General features: G+C 41.9%; 2 protein-coding genes across 3 annotated transcripts in view; one reads left to right on the top strand and one right to left on the bottom strand.

Annotated features, from left to right (window-relative positions):
- The first annotated feature begins 1,045 nt into the window (after positions 1–1,045).
- Positions 1,046–17,706, top strand: VTI1B (vesicle transport through interaction with t-SNAREs 1B). Of its 2 annotated transcripts, XM_065940935.1 has the most exons (6): positions 1,052–1,336; positions 10,125–10,183; positions 11,785–11,976; positions 14,119–14,292; positions 16,084–16,145; positions 17,376–17,706. In XM_065940935.1, exons 1-6 carry the CDS (start codon positions 1,222–1,224, stop codon positions 17,470–17,472), a joined length of 699 nt encoding a protein of 232 aa, XP_065797007.1. In that variant the 5' UTR covers positions 1,052–1,221; the 3' UTR covers positions 17,473–17,706. The 2 variants fall into 2 exon arrangements, with proteins under 2 accessions (XP_065797009.1, XP_065797007.1); XM_065940937.1 differs by lacking the exon at positions 16,084–16,145 and having other exon boundaries at positions 1,046–1,336.
- The window catches only part of ARG2 (arginase 2), a 32,950-nt gene continuing 32,126 nt past the window's right edge, over positions 17,691–18,514 (bottom strand). The window contains exon 8 of the mRNA XM_065940934.1: positions 17,691–18,141. Coding sequence (XP_065797006.1) covers positions 17,936–18,141 — 206 coding nt within the window. The 3' untranslated portion in view covers positions 17,691–17,935. The remainder of the gene's footprint in view (positions 18,142–18,514) is intronic.

Genomic DNA, 18,514 nt, shown 5'->3' with positions numbered 1-18,514 from the left:
CTCACTGGAAAAGACCCTGATGCTGGGAGGGATTGGGGGGAGAGGATGGGGACGACACAGGATGAGATGGCAGGATGGCATCACCAACTCGATGAACATGAGTTTGAGTAAACTCTGGGAGTTGGTGATGGACAGGGAGGGCTGGCAGTGCTGCGATTCATGGGGTCGCAAAGTCAGACACGACTGAGCGACTGAACTGAACCGAACTGAACTGAAACCATGGAAACCCACAGTGTGCAGGAAAAGTCTTTGTAATTGTTAACGCATTACACTTAATGGGAGACCTGATGAAGCCAGGTCTGCCTTGCTCACTACATTATAAATTATCCAAGCGCAGAGGGTAAATCTTTTATTCACCAACACATGCCCAGATCCCAGCATAAAGGCTACGCTTAAATTGACTGAGTGAGTGAATGCATGAGCAAGCCCAACCGCTAGAGGCTCAGCGCATATTTGAGGGGTCGCAGTGCTGCCTGGGGACCACTCCTGAAAGCATGTCACTTCGGTCACCTGCTCCCCAATAAAAGTGCTTTCATCTCGGGGGCAGGCAGGCCCCTGGTTCAACTATCTTCTGAGAACTGAAAGCTAACAGCCGGAATGTGAACTGAGGAAGTCAGGATAGTCACACAGTGAGATGATTACGAAGACGACGGCCAGGTACCAACTGATACCTAACCGCTGAGCATCAGGGTCACGCCAGCGGCCACGGTTACAGTAGGACCACCGCCCCCAGCAACTGCTGACTTCCGAGTCGGAGCGTCTTCCGCGCCGAACTACAACCCCCGGCATGCACTGCAGCGCCCCCAATCTTTGCCGGAAGGCGGGGCCCAGGAAAGAGGCGGCCGCGTCGCCCGGCCCGTGGGTGCCCATGTTCTCCTTCCGCCACAGGGCTTCCCCCCAGCCTCGGACTGAGCATTTCCGGGGTTCCGAGACTGCCGCTCGCGCCAAAGCGCCGCCGCCCCTTCAGGAGTCCCCCGGGCAACGGAGCCAGACTAACTTTCTGTCAGGCTTTGGCGTCCGGCGCGCCGTCAGTGACGGCATGCGGGGGGGGGGGGGCGTTCCGGCCCGGGAGGACCCCGCCGCGGCCCCGGAAGCGCCTCGTTTTGGGCGACTGTGGCGGCGGTCGCCGTGATGCCTGTGGGGCTGGGCGGCTGACAACGGAGTAGGAACGGGCCCTGGGCCCAGAATTTCGGCGCCCGCTGCTCGAAAGCGGCCTGCGCCATGGCCACCTCCGCCGCCTCCTCGGAGCATTTCGAGAAACTGCACGAGATCTTCCGCGGCCTCCATGAAGACTTACGAGGGGTGCCGGAGCGGCTCCTGGGGATGGCAGGAACAGGTGAGGTGGGGGCTGGATGAGCCAACGGGAACAGCGCTCCGCTAGCACCGGGAGGAAGAGCCCCCACCTCCTTCCCAGGCCCACCCTCCCGTGTCCTCGCTTGGCATCCTCAGACACGCCCCCTAGGGCTGGCTGAGTCCTGGCATCCAGAATCTCCGTGCTGCCCCTTAGGTTCCCAGGGATCCACCACGGAGTGTCATCTCTCTCTTGAATCCCCTGTAGCCTTCAGAGTTCGCTCCTTTGATTTTCACTGTGGCAAGATGGGCATGAGACACCTTAGACCTGTGACTCTTAAATCTGTAAACTGAGTATAATTGGTTTTCTTTGTGGCTCTCAGTATTTTGTTTTCCACGCTTAAAAGTATTCTCCAAAGAGGCCCATAGTTTTCACCAGACTGGCAAAGGATCTGTAGCACAAAAAGGGTTAAGAACCCAAAGCCATCATAACTTTTGAGGCTGGTATAAATAACCAGTCTTAGGGGTGGGTGGGGGTTGGGGGAGGGATTGGTCTTTAAAATGAGGATGGTGGCCTTCAGGTACGATCCTTTTATGACCTCTGCTTAGACCTTCCTGCCCCTTGATTTTATAATGCAGTGTGCTGCAAGCTTGGCTTGGGGGAGCTAAGAGTTTTCTGGTTGAATCTGTGTAGGAAAGTCTGTCAATTCTTTGCCTTAAGACAAGTAGATCTTGATGACAAGGCCGATGAGACTTTCATTGCTTTTACTGAAGCGTGGAAGCTTGAGTGTTTGCTCTGAGAGTTACCCAAGGTCACATGAATTGAATGACTCTGGTGAGAATGAAACTCATGCTTTTGTTTAACCTGTACTTATCGAGAGAGGCTACTGTGCGCTAGACACTGTCTGGATGCTGGTAATATTTCAGATTGCTGTGAAAAGACTTACAGATCTCTGTTCTTATGGGTCGATGATGATATATAAATATTATTTATATTGTGGTGTTAAGGGCCATACAGGAAAATAAAGCAGGGCAAGGAATGGGGAAGCTCTCATTGTAAATTGGGTGGCCGTGAACGGCCTCTTTGAGGAGGTGGCGTTTGAGCAGAGACTTGAAGTAAGGGAATGAACCATGCTAAAATCTGGGAGAAATACGTTTCCGGAGGACAGAATAGTACCGCAATAGTCCTTAAGCAGAAGTGAGCTTGGTATGCTCTGGGAAGAACTAAAGGGCCAGTGTGTTTAGGGTGGAATGAGCAAAGGAAATAGTAGTAGTGGATAAGGTTTTAGAGGGCCAGATTGTGTGAGGCCACGTGAATCATGGTGAAAGATTTGCATCTTTATCTAACTACAGTGACTTGAAGTTAAAGGCTACAGAACAGGAGAGTGATTGGATCTGATTTACATGGTTGAAAAATAGATCATTTTTTCAGCCTGGTGTTATTTAAATTTTGCAAGATTTGTTTCTGTAAGGGTGTGGTTGTGGTTTAGCTGCTAAGTCGTGTCTGACTTTCCAGCCGCATGGACTGTAGCCCACCAGACTCCTCTGTCCATGGCATTTCCCAGATTGGAGTGGGTTGCCATTTCCTTCTCCAGGGGATCTTCCCAACCCAGGGATTGAAACGCCTGTCTCCTGCATTGCACTTGGTCTTCTGCATTGCAGCTGACTTCTTTACCAACTGAGCCATCAGGGAAGGCTAAATAATGCCAAAGGACATTCTGTTTCCAAAAATAGAAAACTTAGTTGTATTCACTTTTGTCATCTACCTGAATTTCTAATTGCTGCAAAGAGGACAATCAAAAAGGTGTATTTTGTACTCAAGTACAAAATATTCTCAACACAAGTTGCTGGTAACACTTAGTTGTTAAGTTGGTAAGTATATATAGTATTTGCATATCCTCAGGTTATAAGAATTTCAACAACCTTCAGCCTCTTTATTCACTGCTTTGTTTATATTCCTCAATAAATATTTGTTGAATAAGTTGCATTTAATTAAGCAAACATACTGGGGTGTCATCTCTGAATCCTTTTTTCCTTGTCCTGAGACGACTTCATAGGCTTCCCAAAGCTTTCCTATCATGAATTATTAAGCACTGAATAATATATTAATACATAACACATCCCTCGCATTTAGCTTATACTCTGTAATTGAATATTTTCAATAAACATCTATCAAGAATTATGTATCACTCAGTATCCTGGGTCTGGAGAGTTCTATGAGTTCTTGCCTTAAATGGGAGCAAATTTCCAAAGTGTGTGATGATTCCTAAGATAGTTTTGAGACGGTGACAGAAAGGCTAACATGGCCGTAGGGGAGTGAGAGGAAAGCTTCTCAGAAAGGAGAAGCTTCTGACTGTAAAGGGTTGAGCGGGAGTTTGCCTGAGAGGGGAAATGAGAAGAGACAACAAAGGAAGGGGAAAAAAAAAAAAAAAGTCAAATATTCAGAACTGTGACTGAAACTTAAGATGTGTATGGGAGATCAGTAGTAGATGAGGTTAAGTTAAGTAAGACACACCCAGACCCTTAAGGGACCTAAATATCACATTAAGACATCTAAACTTGATATGGAGAATCAATAAAGGATTTTAAATTCTTTTAAAGGCCAGCCCATGTGGATACCAAAAGCAGAAAACATCACAAGAAAAGAAAATTACAGGCCACTATCCCTGATGAACATAGATGCAAAAATCCTGAACAAAATACAGATTCTAAAATAAAATCGGACCATATGATTGTATTATTTTTTTAGATGTAAAATATTTTATTTGTAAATGGTGATCTTCTAAATCTGTGTCCACAAATTCCAAAACCCATAACACTCTGTATACTTCAAAAAATTCAATTTTTGCCAACATTAGATACTATTATACAGAACAGAAAACAAAACAAAAACCCGGGAGGACAGATATTGCTAGGATGTCAGAATATTGTACAAGAGAAGAAAAATATTCAAGAAACAAATTTCATACAGCTATTTATCAAGAGAAAAATATATACAATTGATTTATTCTGTAAGATAAAAATACATCATGCCATATACATTACAAGTTAAGAACTGCATCACTGGATATACCAACAGCTTACAGTCCACTTGAATTGTGCACACAAAAACTTCATTTTCATATGATTGTATTTTAGAAGGAGAATGCTGGTGACTGAGTAGAGGTTGAAAGAGGCACAGAAATATACTGGGGACCATACATTGGTGGGTTTTTTTTTTTTTCCCCTGGGCTGTCTTTTTCCATTCCATTGAGCTTTGAATCTGTTTTAATGCCAGTTACCATACTGTTTTCATTACTTTAGCTTTATAATATACAGTTAACCCTTGAACACCAACCTTCTGTGTAGCTGAAAATCCAAGTGTAGCTTGTTGGAACCTCCTATCCAAGGTTCCTCAGTATCTGCAGATTCAGCCAACCACAGGTTATATGGTACTATAGAATTTACTCTTGAAAAAAATGTGTGTGTTAAGGGGACCTGCCCAATTCAGACCCTTGTTCAAGGGTCAGCTGTAGTTTGAAATCGGAAAACGTGATGCCTCCAGCTTTGTTTTTCTTTTTCAAGATTGCTTTGGCTAATTGCGGTCTCTTGTGGTTCCATACAAATTTTTGGATTGTTCTCTTTCTGTGGAAAATGCCCTTCGCTTTGCTAATATTTTGTTGAGGATTTTTGCATCAGGGATATTGGCCTGTAATTTCCTTTTCTTGTGATGTTCTCTGGTTTTGGTATCGATGCAGTGCTGGCCTCATAAAAGACTTTGAAAGCATTCCCTCCTCTTCTGTTGTAAGCTCTATATTTTGTCTGTTTTGTTAGTTATATATCCTCAGCATCTAGATGGAGGAGGATATGGCAACCCACTCCAGTACTCTTGCCTGGAAAATCCCATGGACAGAGAAGCCTGGTGCAGGCTACAGTCCATAGGGTCTAAAAGAGTCAGACATGACCAAAGCAACTTAGCACTCAAGCACCTAGAACAATGCCTAGTACATACTTGGTGCTCTATAAATATTTGTTGAATGGTTGTATAAATACTGTGAATTGTTGGGAAGAAAATAGTAACTATCAATGTATGATTAAATGTTGAAACTCAAGGTGATTTTATTTACCATGTTTTCCATATTGTCATCACTTTTAAAATCAATGTATACCTATTTTTAAAAAGGATAGGATTAACAGACACAATATGTCTTTAGGAAGTTTGTATGGCAGTGACAGTCTATTAGCATTTGTGATACTTATTAATCCATTTATTATTACTTTAGACACCCACAACAATAATTTGTAGTCTTAGTTTTGCAGCATCTGAAGAGGTCTCTCCACATATCTCAAGCTGCTGTAAATTCTCATCCAGTTAATACAGTAAGTACCTATAGTCGTGATTTCTAGTTTTAGTTTCATAGCACCTGAAGGCATCTCTTCACATAGTGTAATGAACATTGTAAAATTATTCAGTGTTTCACTTTAATTCACTCAAGTTTCAATTGCTATACACGAAACTCCATTATTTCAGAAACCAGAAAAAATGATAACTATGGAGGACCATATGTAGCAGGTTGGTAAACACAATTACTCCCTGGCTGCAGAATTTTAATTTTTCCAACATTTCATATTTAAATTTAGTTTTTGCTTAGTTCTTCCTACCTAGGAATTTACTTTAAAAAACAGTGGTAGCACTATTTATTGAACCCTTAGTGTGCTTAGCATTTGCTGCGTGTTTGTTATGTGTATTGTCTTTTTCAGACAACTATACAGGTCAGTGCTGTTATATTTCTTATTTATAATTGAGGAAACAGGCTTAGAGGGATCTGATGCTTTAACTTCCTTTATGGTGTGAGATCAGGTTAACCATGAGGTCTGCAAAGAGGATGTAGGTCCTAGAAATGCTGCAAGGGGGCACCAAAAGCATTAATCACAAATTTTAAAGATCCTGGTGAAACTGAAGTTATTTCCACAGTTCTAATGGACCAAGATGAGTCATTCTGAGGTTGTGAAAATTCAAACCGCCTACCAGTGGCTCAGCTGGTAAAGAATCCACCTGCAGTGCGGAAGAACTGGGTTTGATCCCTGGGTCGGGAACATCCCCTGGAGAAGGGAAAGGCTACCCACTGCAGTATTCGGGCCTGGAGAATTCCATGGACTGTCTAGTCCATGGTGTCACAAAGAGTTTGACATGACTGAGCTACGTCCTTCTCTTTTTCTACAAGATGGAGAGGCTGCCACCTTGGTTAAGACGCGGTAGGCTTCCTCTAGCACTTTCAGAGCTGGCTGTTTCCATTTTAGTCCGTGTCTGAGACGTTGTGCTGCCGTGCACCTAGTTTCCCAGACATTCGGCTTCAGAGTGAGTCACTCACGTGTGAATGGTTTGGAAAGCCATGAGGGGTCAGGAATAGCGTTATTTGGAGTAGCTCATTCTTTCTGAGTTTCCGGTGTCCAGTCTACCTGCTGTCAGTCCTGCTGTTTTGTAGTTCTTTGTAGTGTTAATTCTAGCTCCCTAAAAAATGAAGAGATTTGAAAAGATTATACCTGTGTATCTTGGGAGCGTGAAAATACCGCTCAGTGCCACAGTGTAAATGGTGCACAGTGCCGTAGTTAGAGACTTGCGTTCTGTAACTAGTGCTGCTACACATCTTCTCTTTTCTATGGCTTTGGGGAAGACAGTCTCCAGGCTCTAGTTTCCTCAACTGTAAAATGATTTCTGAGGGCCAACTCAGCTCTTAACATTCATTAATCTCACAGTTCTGAGCAAAGCATAAAGGAACAGGTATTGATACCTCTCAGTTGGGTAAGGGTTCCATCTCTTGAATCTTTAGAAGTGTATAGGCTATAAAGCACTCGTCGGAGAATATATGTCTTATGAAATCAGAGAGTAGAGTATTCCAAAAAGACTGAGAATAACAGAATCATGCAGGGAAGTTAGTGAAAGGATCAAGATTCTGTGGACTACCTTGCCACCCCTCCACCCCGATTCTTATTATACAGCTGCATTCTTTGAATTATTCTAGAATTTGTCTCTTAGGAATGCAGATACTCGTGTCCTTTAACAAAGATTAAACGAGGAGAACTTAGGACTAAAAGAGATGTAGAAAAATGTAGGACCAGAATGCACTTATAGAACACTGTCATCTTGGATCAGAACTGAGTGAGTGTGCTTGAGTTTGGAGATGTGCCTCTTCAGAGGAGTGGTGACACTCAACACTTTTGTGAATGCTTATTATAAAATAATATGATAGCTCTCCATGGAAGTAGCCATTCTTGATTGCAGATATTATTTCACTGCTGATGGGTGGAAACACAGCCCGCTCAAGGATAATAAGGCTGCTTTGGCACTTCCCTGCTGGCTCAGACAGGGAGAATCTGCCTGCAGTGTGAGAGACCCAGGTTCAGTCCCTGGGTCGGGAAGATCCCCTGGAGAAGGGAATGGCTACCCACTCCAGTGTTCTTCCCTGGAGAATTCCATGAACAGAGGAGCCTGATGGGCTACAGTATGGGGTTGCAAAGAACAACTAACACTTTCACTCGTGGTGGTAATGTCTTGGTGGTTACCTCATGGTTGGTCAAGAGGTAGGCCTTTTGCTTTGCCTGAACTTTCTCCTTTTGTTGGGGCGGGGGCGCATTGTGAGCAGTGTGTGGTGAAAAATTGTTCACCTGGAATACGTATTAAGGGAATGCACATGACAATGAATGCAGCTTAGTAAAGGGTGGATTGTCACTTGACTCTTGCAGGCAATAACAGTGTCTAAGAAGCACCCTACCAGGTTTAGAGTTCTAGAACTTATAGGATGTATAAAAGAAAAAGTAAATTTCTCTACTCAGCGGGAGATTGAGCTCAAGTTGAGAACATAGAATATATACAGCCAAGTGATTTACGATCAGTTAAAAAGTAGTGGACAGCTGACATGCTAGATGCTATGTGATTAACACAATGTAAATCTATATAAAGCATGACAGTGGTGTTACTTCCAACATGGGATTGGGTTTGAAAGTCAAGGTGTGAGATGAAAATTGGTAAACAAAATTATCCAAGAAGATCTTAGGACAGCATGTCGAGTACCTGCATGCCATCCCTTCGTAGGCCTTACTCTGCTGTTTTCTTGGCGTTGGTAAAGATTGCTCTTTCTTCAGTTGATGGCGGTGCTGGCTGGTATTTAGAAATCACACTGAGTGAAAAACACATAGACTGTCCTCATACATGCTGCGGTATGGAGGAACCTTGAAGGTTTTATGCTAAGTGAGATAAGTCAAACCCAAAAGACAAATACTTGATGATTCTTCTTATATGAGGTGCTTGGAGTAGTCAGATTCATAGATACAGGAAGTAGAATTGTGGTTACCAGAGTCTGCGGGGAGGGGAAATAGGGAATTAGTGTTTACTGGGTGTAGAGTTTCAGTTTGGGATGATGCAAAGGTTCTATAGATGGATAATGGTGATGGTTGCCCAACATTGTGAATGTACTTCATGCCACTTAACTGTACACTTAAAATGGTCAAAATGGTAAGTTTTATATTATATGTATTTTACCACAATTTTTAAAAAAGTATCCCAGATTGTGAATGTAATCCCAAAAGATGAGTTAAAAAAATATTATAGCAGTGACAGTTTTGTGGTAATAAGTAGATTATGTGTAGATTTCCAGGGAGAACATTCATTTTGCTGTATACATTTGAAAAAAAAACTCCTCATAAATAGGGCTAATTTTTGCTTCTCAGGTGTGATTTGCCTCCTCATTTCCTAGCCAAGGAAGGAGGTTAGATCCCAAAAAGATGAAGAGAATTATCCAGGCTTATGTGTTGAGTTAGGCCCAAAGCTAAGACCAAAACCTAAGCCCATTTACTCCCCAGCACTTCCCCCCATACAGTTTACCAGGTACTCCCTTCATCATTGTGGTGTGTCTAAGCACCATTTTTACTGTAATTATTTCCTTTATATCAGTATTTCATGTAAAATGCATTTATTTAACATATAAAGTTACTTTAAAAGGAAATTTTATATCACTGCCTTAGATGGAAAATCTATAGAATCTAGCTATATGATCAGAAAAGCTACAATGAAGACAAAACAATGCTGGTTTAGTTAGATGTCCTTACTTTGAGGCTAAAGCCTGTTCTATTTTTTTTTAAAGAGGAGATTAGTAGTTTTCAGGTATTAAAGACATACTAGAACTAAAACGACATGATGCAAAGGATTGAACAAGGAATGACATTTCCCCCTGTGTGAGTCAGTGGTATTTTACATCATTTCCTATACTGCTGCCAGAGGGTATGGCTAAGAAACTTGTGTTGTATGCCTTGCAGGCTCTCCAGAGAGCAAAGTAGGTGGGCTCTGAATATATTTTGCAGAAAAGCAGTGGATAAGGGTTAATGTAGAGATGTGATTTACCATGGGGATGAAGATTTCAGAGATCTGGTATTGTTAAACATTCTTATTGATCAAAGTGTGCCTGGTCCCTTTGTTAGGGTCGGTGAAGAAAGATTGACAATAACTTAGACCTGTTTTCTTTCTAAGTAGGAATGCTATTGGTCTTTGGGGCCAGATCATTGTTAAGCAGAACTGTCCCTAGCATAGGTGCTCTTGTCTTGTTCCCTGGGCACTTAAATGCCAGTGATAATACCATCCCTCCCCGCCCCCCCGCCACCCCCCCACCCCCCCCCACCCCCGGTTAATTGTGGTAACTAGTTCCCTTAACATTTCTAAATGTCTTTTAGGAGTTATTAAGTACTGTAGGGTACCCCCAGGAAGGGAATGAGGAGTATATTCTAAGCAGGATTTATTTGTCCTCTACAAATAAATGTTTGGAAGCAGGATTGAGTATTTAAAACTCATCTATCTTTTCCAGAAGAGAAGAAGAAGTTGATCAGAGATTTCGATGAAAAGCAACAGGAAGCAAATGAAACGGTGAGAACAGGAACAAGTCCTTATTTCCTCTTCCTGTTTGTTGGTCTTTGCCAAAAGTAATCCTTATGACATTATGATCACAGATTTAACCGTTCCTGTCTATTGACCTTAGTTTTCATTATTTCTTACTAAATGAGGCCAGTTGATGGGGATGGGTATTGAGTAAAACTTGAAGACTCCCCTGAAGTGAGTCCTTGATAAAACATTACTGATACCATAAGGACATTCTGTTTTTACCTGGGTGGGCTTTTGAAAGCTCATTTTAAAAGCTGGCCATTAAGATAACTTATTCTCCTTTGTTAAACTTACTGTCACAGAAAATGGAGCTCAGAGGTGGTTCCTACTCACATTGCCTTGTTTTAAAAAATAGAAGGTTTTGGTACCTTGGGCAAGGCATGCATAGTCAAGATGAGTTCTCAGTCAGGATCCAAAACTTAACAGAAGTTGGTCCAGGTTGCTAAGCAGTTAAAGAACTGCTTCTCATTTAACCTGTGACTTTTCTTCAAAAAAAAAAAAAAAAGTTTTGCTCTTACCTTTTAGAAGTAAGGGTCCTCTGTCTTCATCACATTGTGCTCTAGCTTTAGCAAACCCTTTTAGGAGGCTGGAGCTAAAATCTCAGTCTCTGGTAGCACTCCAGAGAAACAGTTGCTTCTAGTATCTGCTACCCCAGAGTAGACTGAAGAATTCTTTTTAAGCCAGAGAACTTCTTGTTTGTTGAAGAGTAACTCCTTTATTGCAATGAAGTTTTGAGAAGTTAAGCCCATCTGCATCCTTTTTTTTGTTCTGCATGTATTTGAAGAAGGATCAGCCTACCAGACTGTGGAAACTATCACCTTCATGGGAGTACCAGAAACTTTTCTAATGCCTCTGCATTACTGGGCATATATCTGTGATATCTGTTACAGAGCTAGTCCTCTTTTTCAGTTAACATCTTGGTAACATTTTCTAAAGTTAACCAGTCCTACTCTAGCCATCCAAAGCAGAAGAAAATGACTCATGGCCTCTTACAAATAAGTCTGTGTTATAATTTACTTGTCCCAGAAAAATGGAAATGATTTGGACCCCTGGTTATTCTGACATGGACACAGTTGATTTTCAGGAGGAGGAAGGGGAGAACCTTGATGCCATACCCCTAATCATTTTTAGTACAGTAGATCCCTAAGTGCTTCATGATAGCACTTGAACCATAACAGGCTAAGAACTTGGTGTACTGAAAAGAGTATGAAGATCTGGAATCCTGACTTATGTAATCTTGAACAGGTTTCTTCAAGTCTCATATATGGAGTAAAAGTATTTCCTACCTTTTTGATTTGTTGTGAGGATTAAAGGAGAATATATGTCAAAATGTTTAATAAGCTATAAGCTACTTGTTAGTTTTCTCACTCATTCATCACATACTTTTGGAAGGCCTGTTCTGTGCCCGCTGGGCACTGTGCCAAGCACTCAGTAATGAAGTGAAGGTGTCACATGTGGTCCCTGCCCTCCTGGGCCACATGATGAGTATTTATTTAGGATTGCCTGTGGTTTGATTGGTCGACTAGACACACTACCCATAAGAGAGTAGAAGCAGGCGGTCTGCTCACCACTTTCTGCCCTCCTAGCTGGCAGAGATGGAAGAGGAACTACGTTACGCTCCCCTATCTTTCCGTAACCCTATGATGTCTAAACTTCGAACCTACCGGAAGGACCTTGCTAAACTCCATCGGGAAGTGAGAAGTACGCCTTTGACAGCCACTCCTGGGGCCCGAGGAGACATGAAATATGGTACATACGCTGTGGAGAATGAGCATATGGTAAGCTTCAGCTGTCTTTTCCCTGTGGGTCTGTGGTACAATGATTAACCGAATTGTGGAGTACAATTCATGTTATCAGTGCATACTTGACTTTTTTTTCCATCTTCTCTCTTGCATCCAATTCCCCTTCTCCCCTTGGGTGCCTACCTCTACTGAATTTAATGCAGACCATTCCAAACAATTTACTTGTTTAGATTTTTTTCTATCCTTTATGTATAAAACAGTGCTTGATGGGTAGTGGTGATATACAAGTGTTACACCTGGACTCTGTAGCCTGACTCACCAATCCAGTTTCTTTGTCACATATCCCCCCAGGGTTCAGTTAGGATTTTAACTTATCAGAGCATTGTTACAAAAGTAACCCACACTTTCCCTTATATTGTATCAAAATGGCTCAATAGCCCAAATACAGTAGAGAAAGCAGGATGCTTCTCAAAAACGGGGCTGACGCCTTACTTCATCATAATAGAAAGTGAGACAGGCTGCCTCTCTAGCCTCCAGTGTTCTCATTTATAAAATTAAACTTCTAAGCTGAAAATCTGTGTTCTCAAACTGTCTAGAGAAGCTAGATAGGTAAAGGAGAAAAGCTTGACAAAGGTTAAATTTCATGTGTTACATTTGGGACTATATTCCACAGCACAAAGTAGAAACGGCCTGGCTGGTGATGTGGGAGAGAAGTGGAAGGGGGCCCGCTAGTGCAGACTGTGTGGATATAGAAAGGCTGATGACAGTTTTAAACGAATCCTATTTCATGATGCATCCTAAATAAAGTTTAAGAAATATTCAAATGATACTGGCCTGACATTCCTGATGTGAAAACTAGAGTATTTGAGAATAATGTAAAATTTTCAAAGCAGAGTGGGAAAATGCAGGCAAGTAGCACTTGTTAAAAGTGAGATGAAAGGTGTACAGTGACTTTGGTCATCTGTGAACCAAAAAGCCCCAAAAACAAAAGGGAGGAAGATAATTCCAAGCAATAATTTTGCTTTAAAATTATTAGTTTCAGAAATTATAAAAACAATATAGGCATATAAACTACTTGCAGTAGAATTATTGTTTCAAATCTGGGGTTGATTCATGTGACCTTACTGTCTCTCCCTACTCTTTCTTAAGCCTGATTTCAGTTGAAAATCCTCATCTTTTATGTTTAAAAATGTTGTTTTCCTGCTGCTTTTAAGCCAATGTAAACTGGGGTTCATTTCAGCCTTATTCAGTGGTTTCCTCACTCACTTGTCCGTAGCTACATATGAAGTGAAAAAGCCTTCTTGTTGCTTCTGATCTGGAAACACATCTTTCGGCTTCTTAATGTTGGTATCAAGTGCTAATGGTCACCTGCTCAGTAATAGGCCTTGTGAGCCGACCCCTTTTCTAGAGTTTGTGTGCATGCATGCTCTGAATAGCTGAGAACTTAGAGCTGCCTCCATTTCTGCCAGTAGTTATCTCTGGCCTGACAAAGGCTACTTCTGTCCTCATGCCTTCTGTGCTTAGGACTATAGGTGGAATAATGCTTTGGTGGAGTTTCAGAAATAGGGCTCTTACTTGGCCCCAGATACTACCTCCCCTGAGAGCAAATCACCAGTGTAACAACTTTGGTATTTGTTTTCTGTGTTTGGTCTGAGGTGAAATTCTTTGGATGCTTTTTTCCAGAGAGCAGTAGTCTCTCACACTTTTAAGTGATTTCTATGTGTGCTGAAAACGAATAGCTTATTCATGGTCACTTAGTACCAGTCAGTGGGAACTTTCAGTGAATTACACTGTTTCTAAGGCGGTAGAGTTTAGTTGATTTGCCCTATCAAAACGATAGGATGTATGCATTTTCAGGTAGCTCCTGCATGCTAGATCTGGGCCGTTGCCTTTCAGAAGTTGTTAGTCCAGGAAGCACATGAGTCAGTTCAGATTCATCAGGAGCACAAGGAAGATGCTCTGGTGTATTGAATCCTTTGCTTGCGTCACTTAAGTGTAACAAGCAGTGGACTGGGAGGTATTGTGATCCTAGATTGAATCCCAGGTTCTCTTGTAGTCTGATTCATTAGCATCTTTGATTGTCTTACAAGTAATGAAAATTACTGCACACTATATCCCTTCTTATGAATTCATTTATAACAGAAGAAGTCTAACAGTTCCCTCCCATACTCCTGTCAGAATCGGCTGCAGTCTCAGAGGACGTTGCTTCTGCAAGGCACTGACAGCCTGAACCGGGCCACCCAGAGCATCGAGCGTTCTCATCGTGTTGCCGCAGAGACCGACCAGATTGGCTCAGAAATCATAGAAGAGCTGGGGGAGCAACGTGACCAGTTGGAACGTACCAAGAGTAGAGTAAGTCTGGGTGGACAGGGAGAGGGGCAAGGATGGGGAAAGTTGGGCCCGTTACACCCTGATGCTTTGCTGCTGCCAGAAGCTACCACAGTTCCAAATTCAGGGTATGGTTTTTTAGGTTGTTATGCTTTTCTCTGTTCGCAATTTGCTTGACTAAAACATATCCCTTGGAAGTAATTTTACCTGTAAGATTTAGAGGTCACTGGGCAGGGGGACTGAGATTGCAGAAACCCAGTTTCTACATTTATTGAAGATTGTCAAATAGGATTATAGCCATACCATCCTTTTATTAGGTCCTGTATTATAAACTAAATTTCTGTTTCTCACCCATCTAGTAGAACACCTGCTATTCTTATGAAAGCATCATTTGCTTTAAAAGATTCTAGTTTTTCTGTCATTTAGAGCCAAGGCTATTTTCCACATGTCATAAAATAGTACTACTGACAATTTATAGAGGTTTAATCCTGGACTCTTTAACCTAAGGTAAGGGAGATCATGGGCTTCCCCGATGGCTCAGTGGTAAAGAATCCGCCTGCAGTGTAGGAGACACAGGAGACAGGGGTTCCATCCCTGGGTCGAGAAGATCCCCTGGAGTAGGAAATGGCAACCTACTCCGGTCTTCTTGCCTGGGAAGTCCCATGGACAGAGGACGTGGCGGGCAGCAGTCCATGGGATCACAGAGCCAGATATGACTGAGCAACTAACACTACTACTACTACACTAAGGGAGATCACTGTGAGAAAACAAAATACTTAGGCCAAATGATGACTATACTGTGGCCTCTAATCTGTCACTCTAAGAGGCTCTGAAAAACAACTTATTTCTTCCTTTCTGTACCATCTGCAAAGGAATTTTAAAAATTGCCAATGGAATGCTGTATTAAGAGCATGAGGCAGATAAATGAAACACAGATGCTGTGGGCAAGACTTAGATATGAGAAAGTCATCTCAAATCCCCACACTGAGCTATTATTTTCCCACCTTAATAGCCATAATTCTCCATTCTTAAAATCAAGTGAGAATGATTTTGACAACTTAAAAATCAAGCCAGGTATCACCCTCCTCAGTGAAAATTTACAATAAAGTACTGAATTCGAGGTAAGCTGCAGAGAAAGCAGCTTGTTTGCAGATTGCATGGCTTATTTGTTTTTACTTTTGAACTTACTAGATGGATTAGTTGAATATAAAAGCTGAGGAATGAGCTGAGAGATCAGCTTACCAAGGCCACTGGTGAACAGGAACATGAAATGTCCTCCAGCTATATAGGTTAGTAACAGGAAACCAAAAGGGGATAAAAAAGACTTTTTTAAAAAAAAGATTAATTCCTTTCATAAGTCAATGTAACTATCTCTTAAAAGGTTAAAGAAAAAAGGAAAAAGAACCAGATCTCAAAAGTGGTAATCCACCAGCCTACCAAAACAAACATCAGCTCAGAAGGCTCTCCTGGAGTTTGGCTGATGAAATTCACATCTTAAGTTGCTCAGAGTTACTTTAGTTACTGGCAAGGTAGTAGAAGACTTTGTTTTGTGTAGCCACAGTGAAGGATTAGCTCAGTCCCAGAGGTCTCCTCACAGCAGCCTTGGGATACACTCATTCCTAGGCTTGTTGACAAGTATTAAAGTATCTTGTCCTTTCCAGTTTCTTCTACTTACAGAGGCCATCATTTAAATTGATGTGATTTCTGGGAGTTTTTCAACATAAACCCTTTAACACCAGTCAGTTTACTAAGGTTCAGTTCTACAGTGTGTACTTCTGTAAGAAGAGGGAAATAATTGCTATTTTCTCTTCTCAGCTGGTAAATACAAGTGAAAACTTGAGCAAAAGTCGGAAGATTCTCCGCTCAATGTCCAGAAAGTAAGTTTTAACAATTAGTCACAGGATTAATTTCTGTTAATTCTAATCTTTCAGCTGAGAATGTCAAAGCTTTAAACCATGACTTGCAAAGGTACTGATAAAACAGAAGAAATAAAGAATATCACATAGTTAAGTATCCCAGGAAAAAATCCATTGTTGGAAGTAATTATATACTGCTATGATTTGGAGCAGTGAAAAACTGGTCCACTGGAAGGACTTTTCATCCCAGTTTACATTCTTTAGAGAAGACAGCACATGGGAACAGAGCTTCAAATTCCTGGAAATAAATTTGTAAAAACTTAATTAGAAAACTTTTCACTGCTATGGCTTCATACTTGATTTTGGCTCTGCTTGCCCTTTATGGGAGTCAGCCCTTATTTGGGAGTTCTGTCTTGTTAGCAAGGAGTAGATTTGAGAAAAAACCCTTTAGGTAAGTGCTGACAGCAGCAGAACTATGGGCAGAAGGGAAGTACTGGCACTGAGACTGAATTTGGGGGGTAAGTTGGTGTAGGTAGTGTGAATAAAACTATAACCAAGTCATGGAACTAGCAAGAGAGTGAGATTTTCCAAAACAGTGGTAAGTTTCTTGTGGAGCAGGAGGAAATGTCTGATTTTGATTCTTTGTGTTAAAGAGTATAGGAGCTTCAGAAAAATTTCTACCTTTATAGAGAAAGAAAGGCAAGAAGTTGAGAAGACATTGAAAGGCACTCCCAGCTTCTAGTTACTTATCCTAAAGCAGGACCACCTCTTTGTACTGAGCTGGAGTTGGACACTGGAGTCTCCCGCCAACCCTTCTCCTAATGTGTCCTCACAGCTGTAATATGTGGTCAGGGCAGCTGTAGATGGTTAGATAGTGAGCTTCTACTTTGAAATCTGATTCAACTGATTTAAAAAATGGTATAATTTTTCATATGTACATTTAATATTTTTCTAACAAGCCCATCATAGAAAAACTACTTTTAAAGTGAAGTACTAATTACTATTTGAAGACATTTTAGAAAAAAACATTTGTATGTTTTGGTATCTTATTGCCTCAGTTTTCAATATTTCTGTGAGGTAGATAGTAGTAATTATTTACAAGGTTACTTTGTGGCTACATGATCAAACAAAAATTCAGTCTGCCTCACAGTATCCTGCCTTGGCCCCAGGTCAAACTCCTCAGTATTAAGAATGGAAAGAAATAAGGTTACCCAGACTTCTGACTACATCCCACTTTGCTTCTCTTTGTAGAGTGACAACCAACAAGCTGCTGCTTTCCATCGTCATCTTACTGGAGCTAGCCATTCTGGGAGGCCTGGTTTATTACAAATTCTTTCGCAGGCATTGAACCTCCTACAGGGAAGGGTTTGTGGACCAGAACTGTGACTTTGTGAATGAATGGCGTTAGAGGTGTGGAAAAAATCTTATTGCTGCTGTGAACTAGCGGTTCAAGAAGGCACTGTGTAGCTAGACTGTGGGTGGAGGGAGGAAGACGGAAAACCACTGATATGTGAAGGAACAGCAATAAGACCAGTATGATATACCAAGGTAATAAATGTCGTTTATGACTTCTTTAAGTTTACATAGTGCTCCGACATATTAGTACCCTGTGAGCTTCAAAAAACCAAGTACATGTACAGTACTATTATAGGTCACCAAAATGAAAGGGAAGGCAACTTGACAATTGTGAGAGCGCACAAATGTTCTCATTAAGGCAGTATTGACCCAGATGATCATTCTTATCTGTCACCACAAACGCCTCACGGCTCTGGAATGCCCACTGTGACACACGTGTCAGCAAACAGTATTCCCTAAATTCTTACACGTTCTTCACTCTCTGATTCATCTGGTGAGCTGGGAGTAGGAAGTTGGTCGTAGACAACATGCCCTCCCTCCCTCGTCTGCCCGAAACTCGAAGCAATGACGTCCACTGCCAGGCTGGCTGTAGCCTTGGCCTCCTCCTCTGACACGGCCAACCGAGGATTGACTTCAACAAGGTCCAGGGCCGAGAGCAACCCTGAGAACACAAAGCAGGACAAAAGGAAACTTGTGACCCCACTCCTCTCAGTGGGGTCGTCCCACCCGGGGAGAACAGACCAAGGTGAAAGGGTCATTCTCTACTAGAAAATTACCCACTGTCAGGAAGGCCCTTACACCTCATCCTCTTGGGCATGAATTTAAGTTAGAAACACTGGTAATTCCGGAGTAGGATCGAAAGAAACCTTTAAAGTAATTAAGTCAGTTATCCCTGTTTAATGAAAATAACGGGCATGGCTGACAGGCTTTTTGGTTAGGATGAGTTAGGTCTGGGTGAAGGATAAGTAGGGGTGGCTATAGGAGTTTCCAATCTAGTTGGGAAAATGTATCATTTCCAGCATTTCTAGGGACCT

The sequence above is a fragment of the Muntiacus reevesi genome, chromosome 7 (assembly GCF_963930625.1).
Source record: "Muntiacus reevesi chromosome 7, mMunRee1.1, whole genome shotgun sequence".
NCBI lineage: Eukaryota > Metazoa > Chordata > Mammalia > Artiodactyla > Cervidae > Muntiacus > Muntiacus reevesi.
This window is presented reverse-complemented; position numbering and strand designations above follow the sequence as displayed.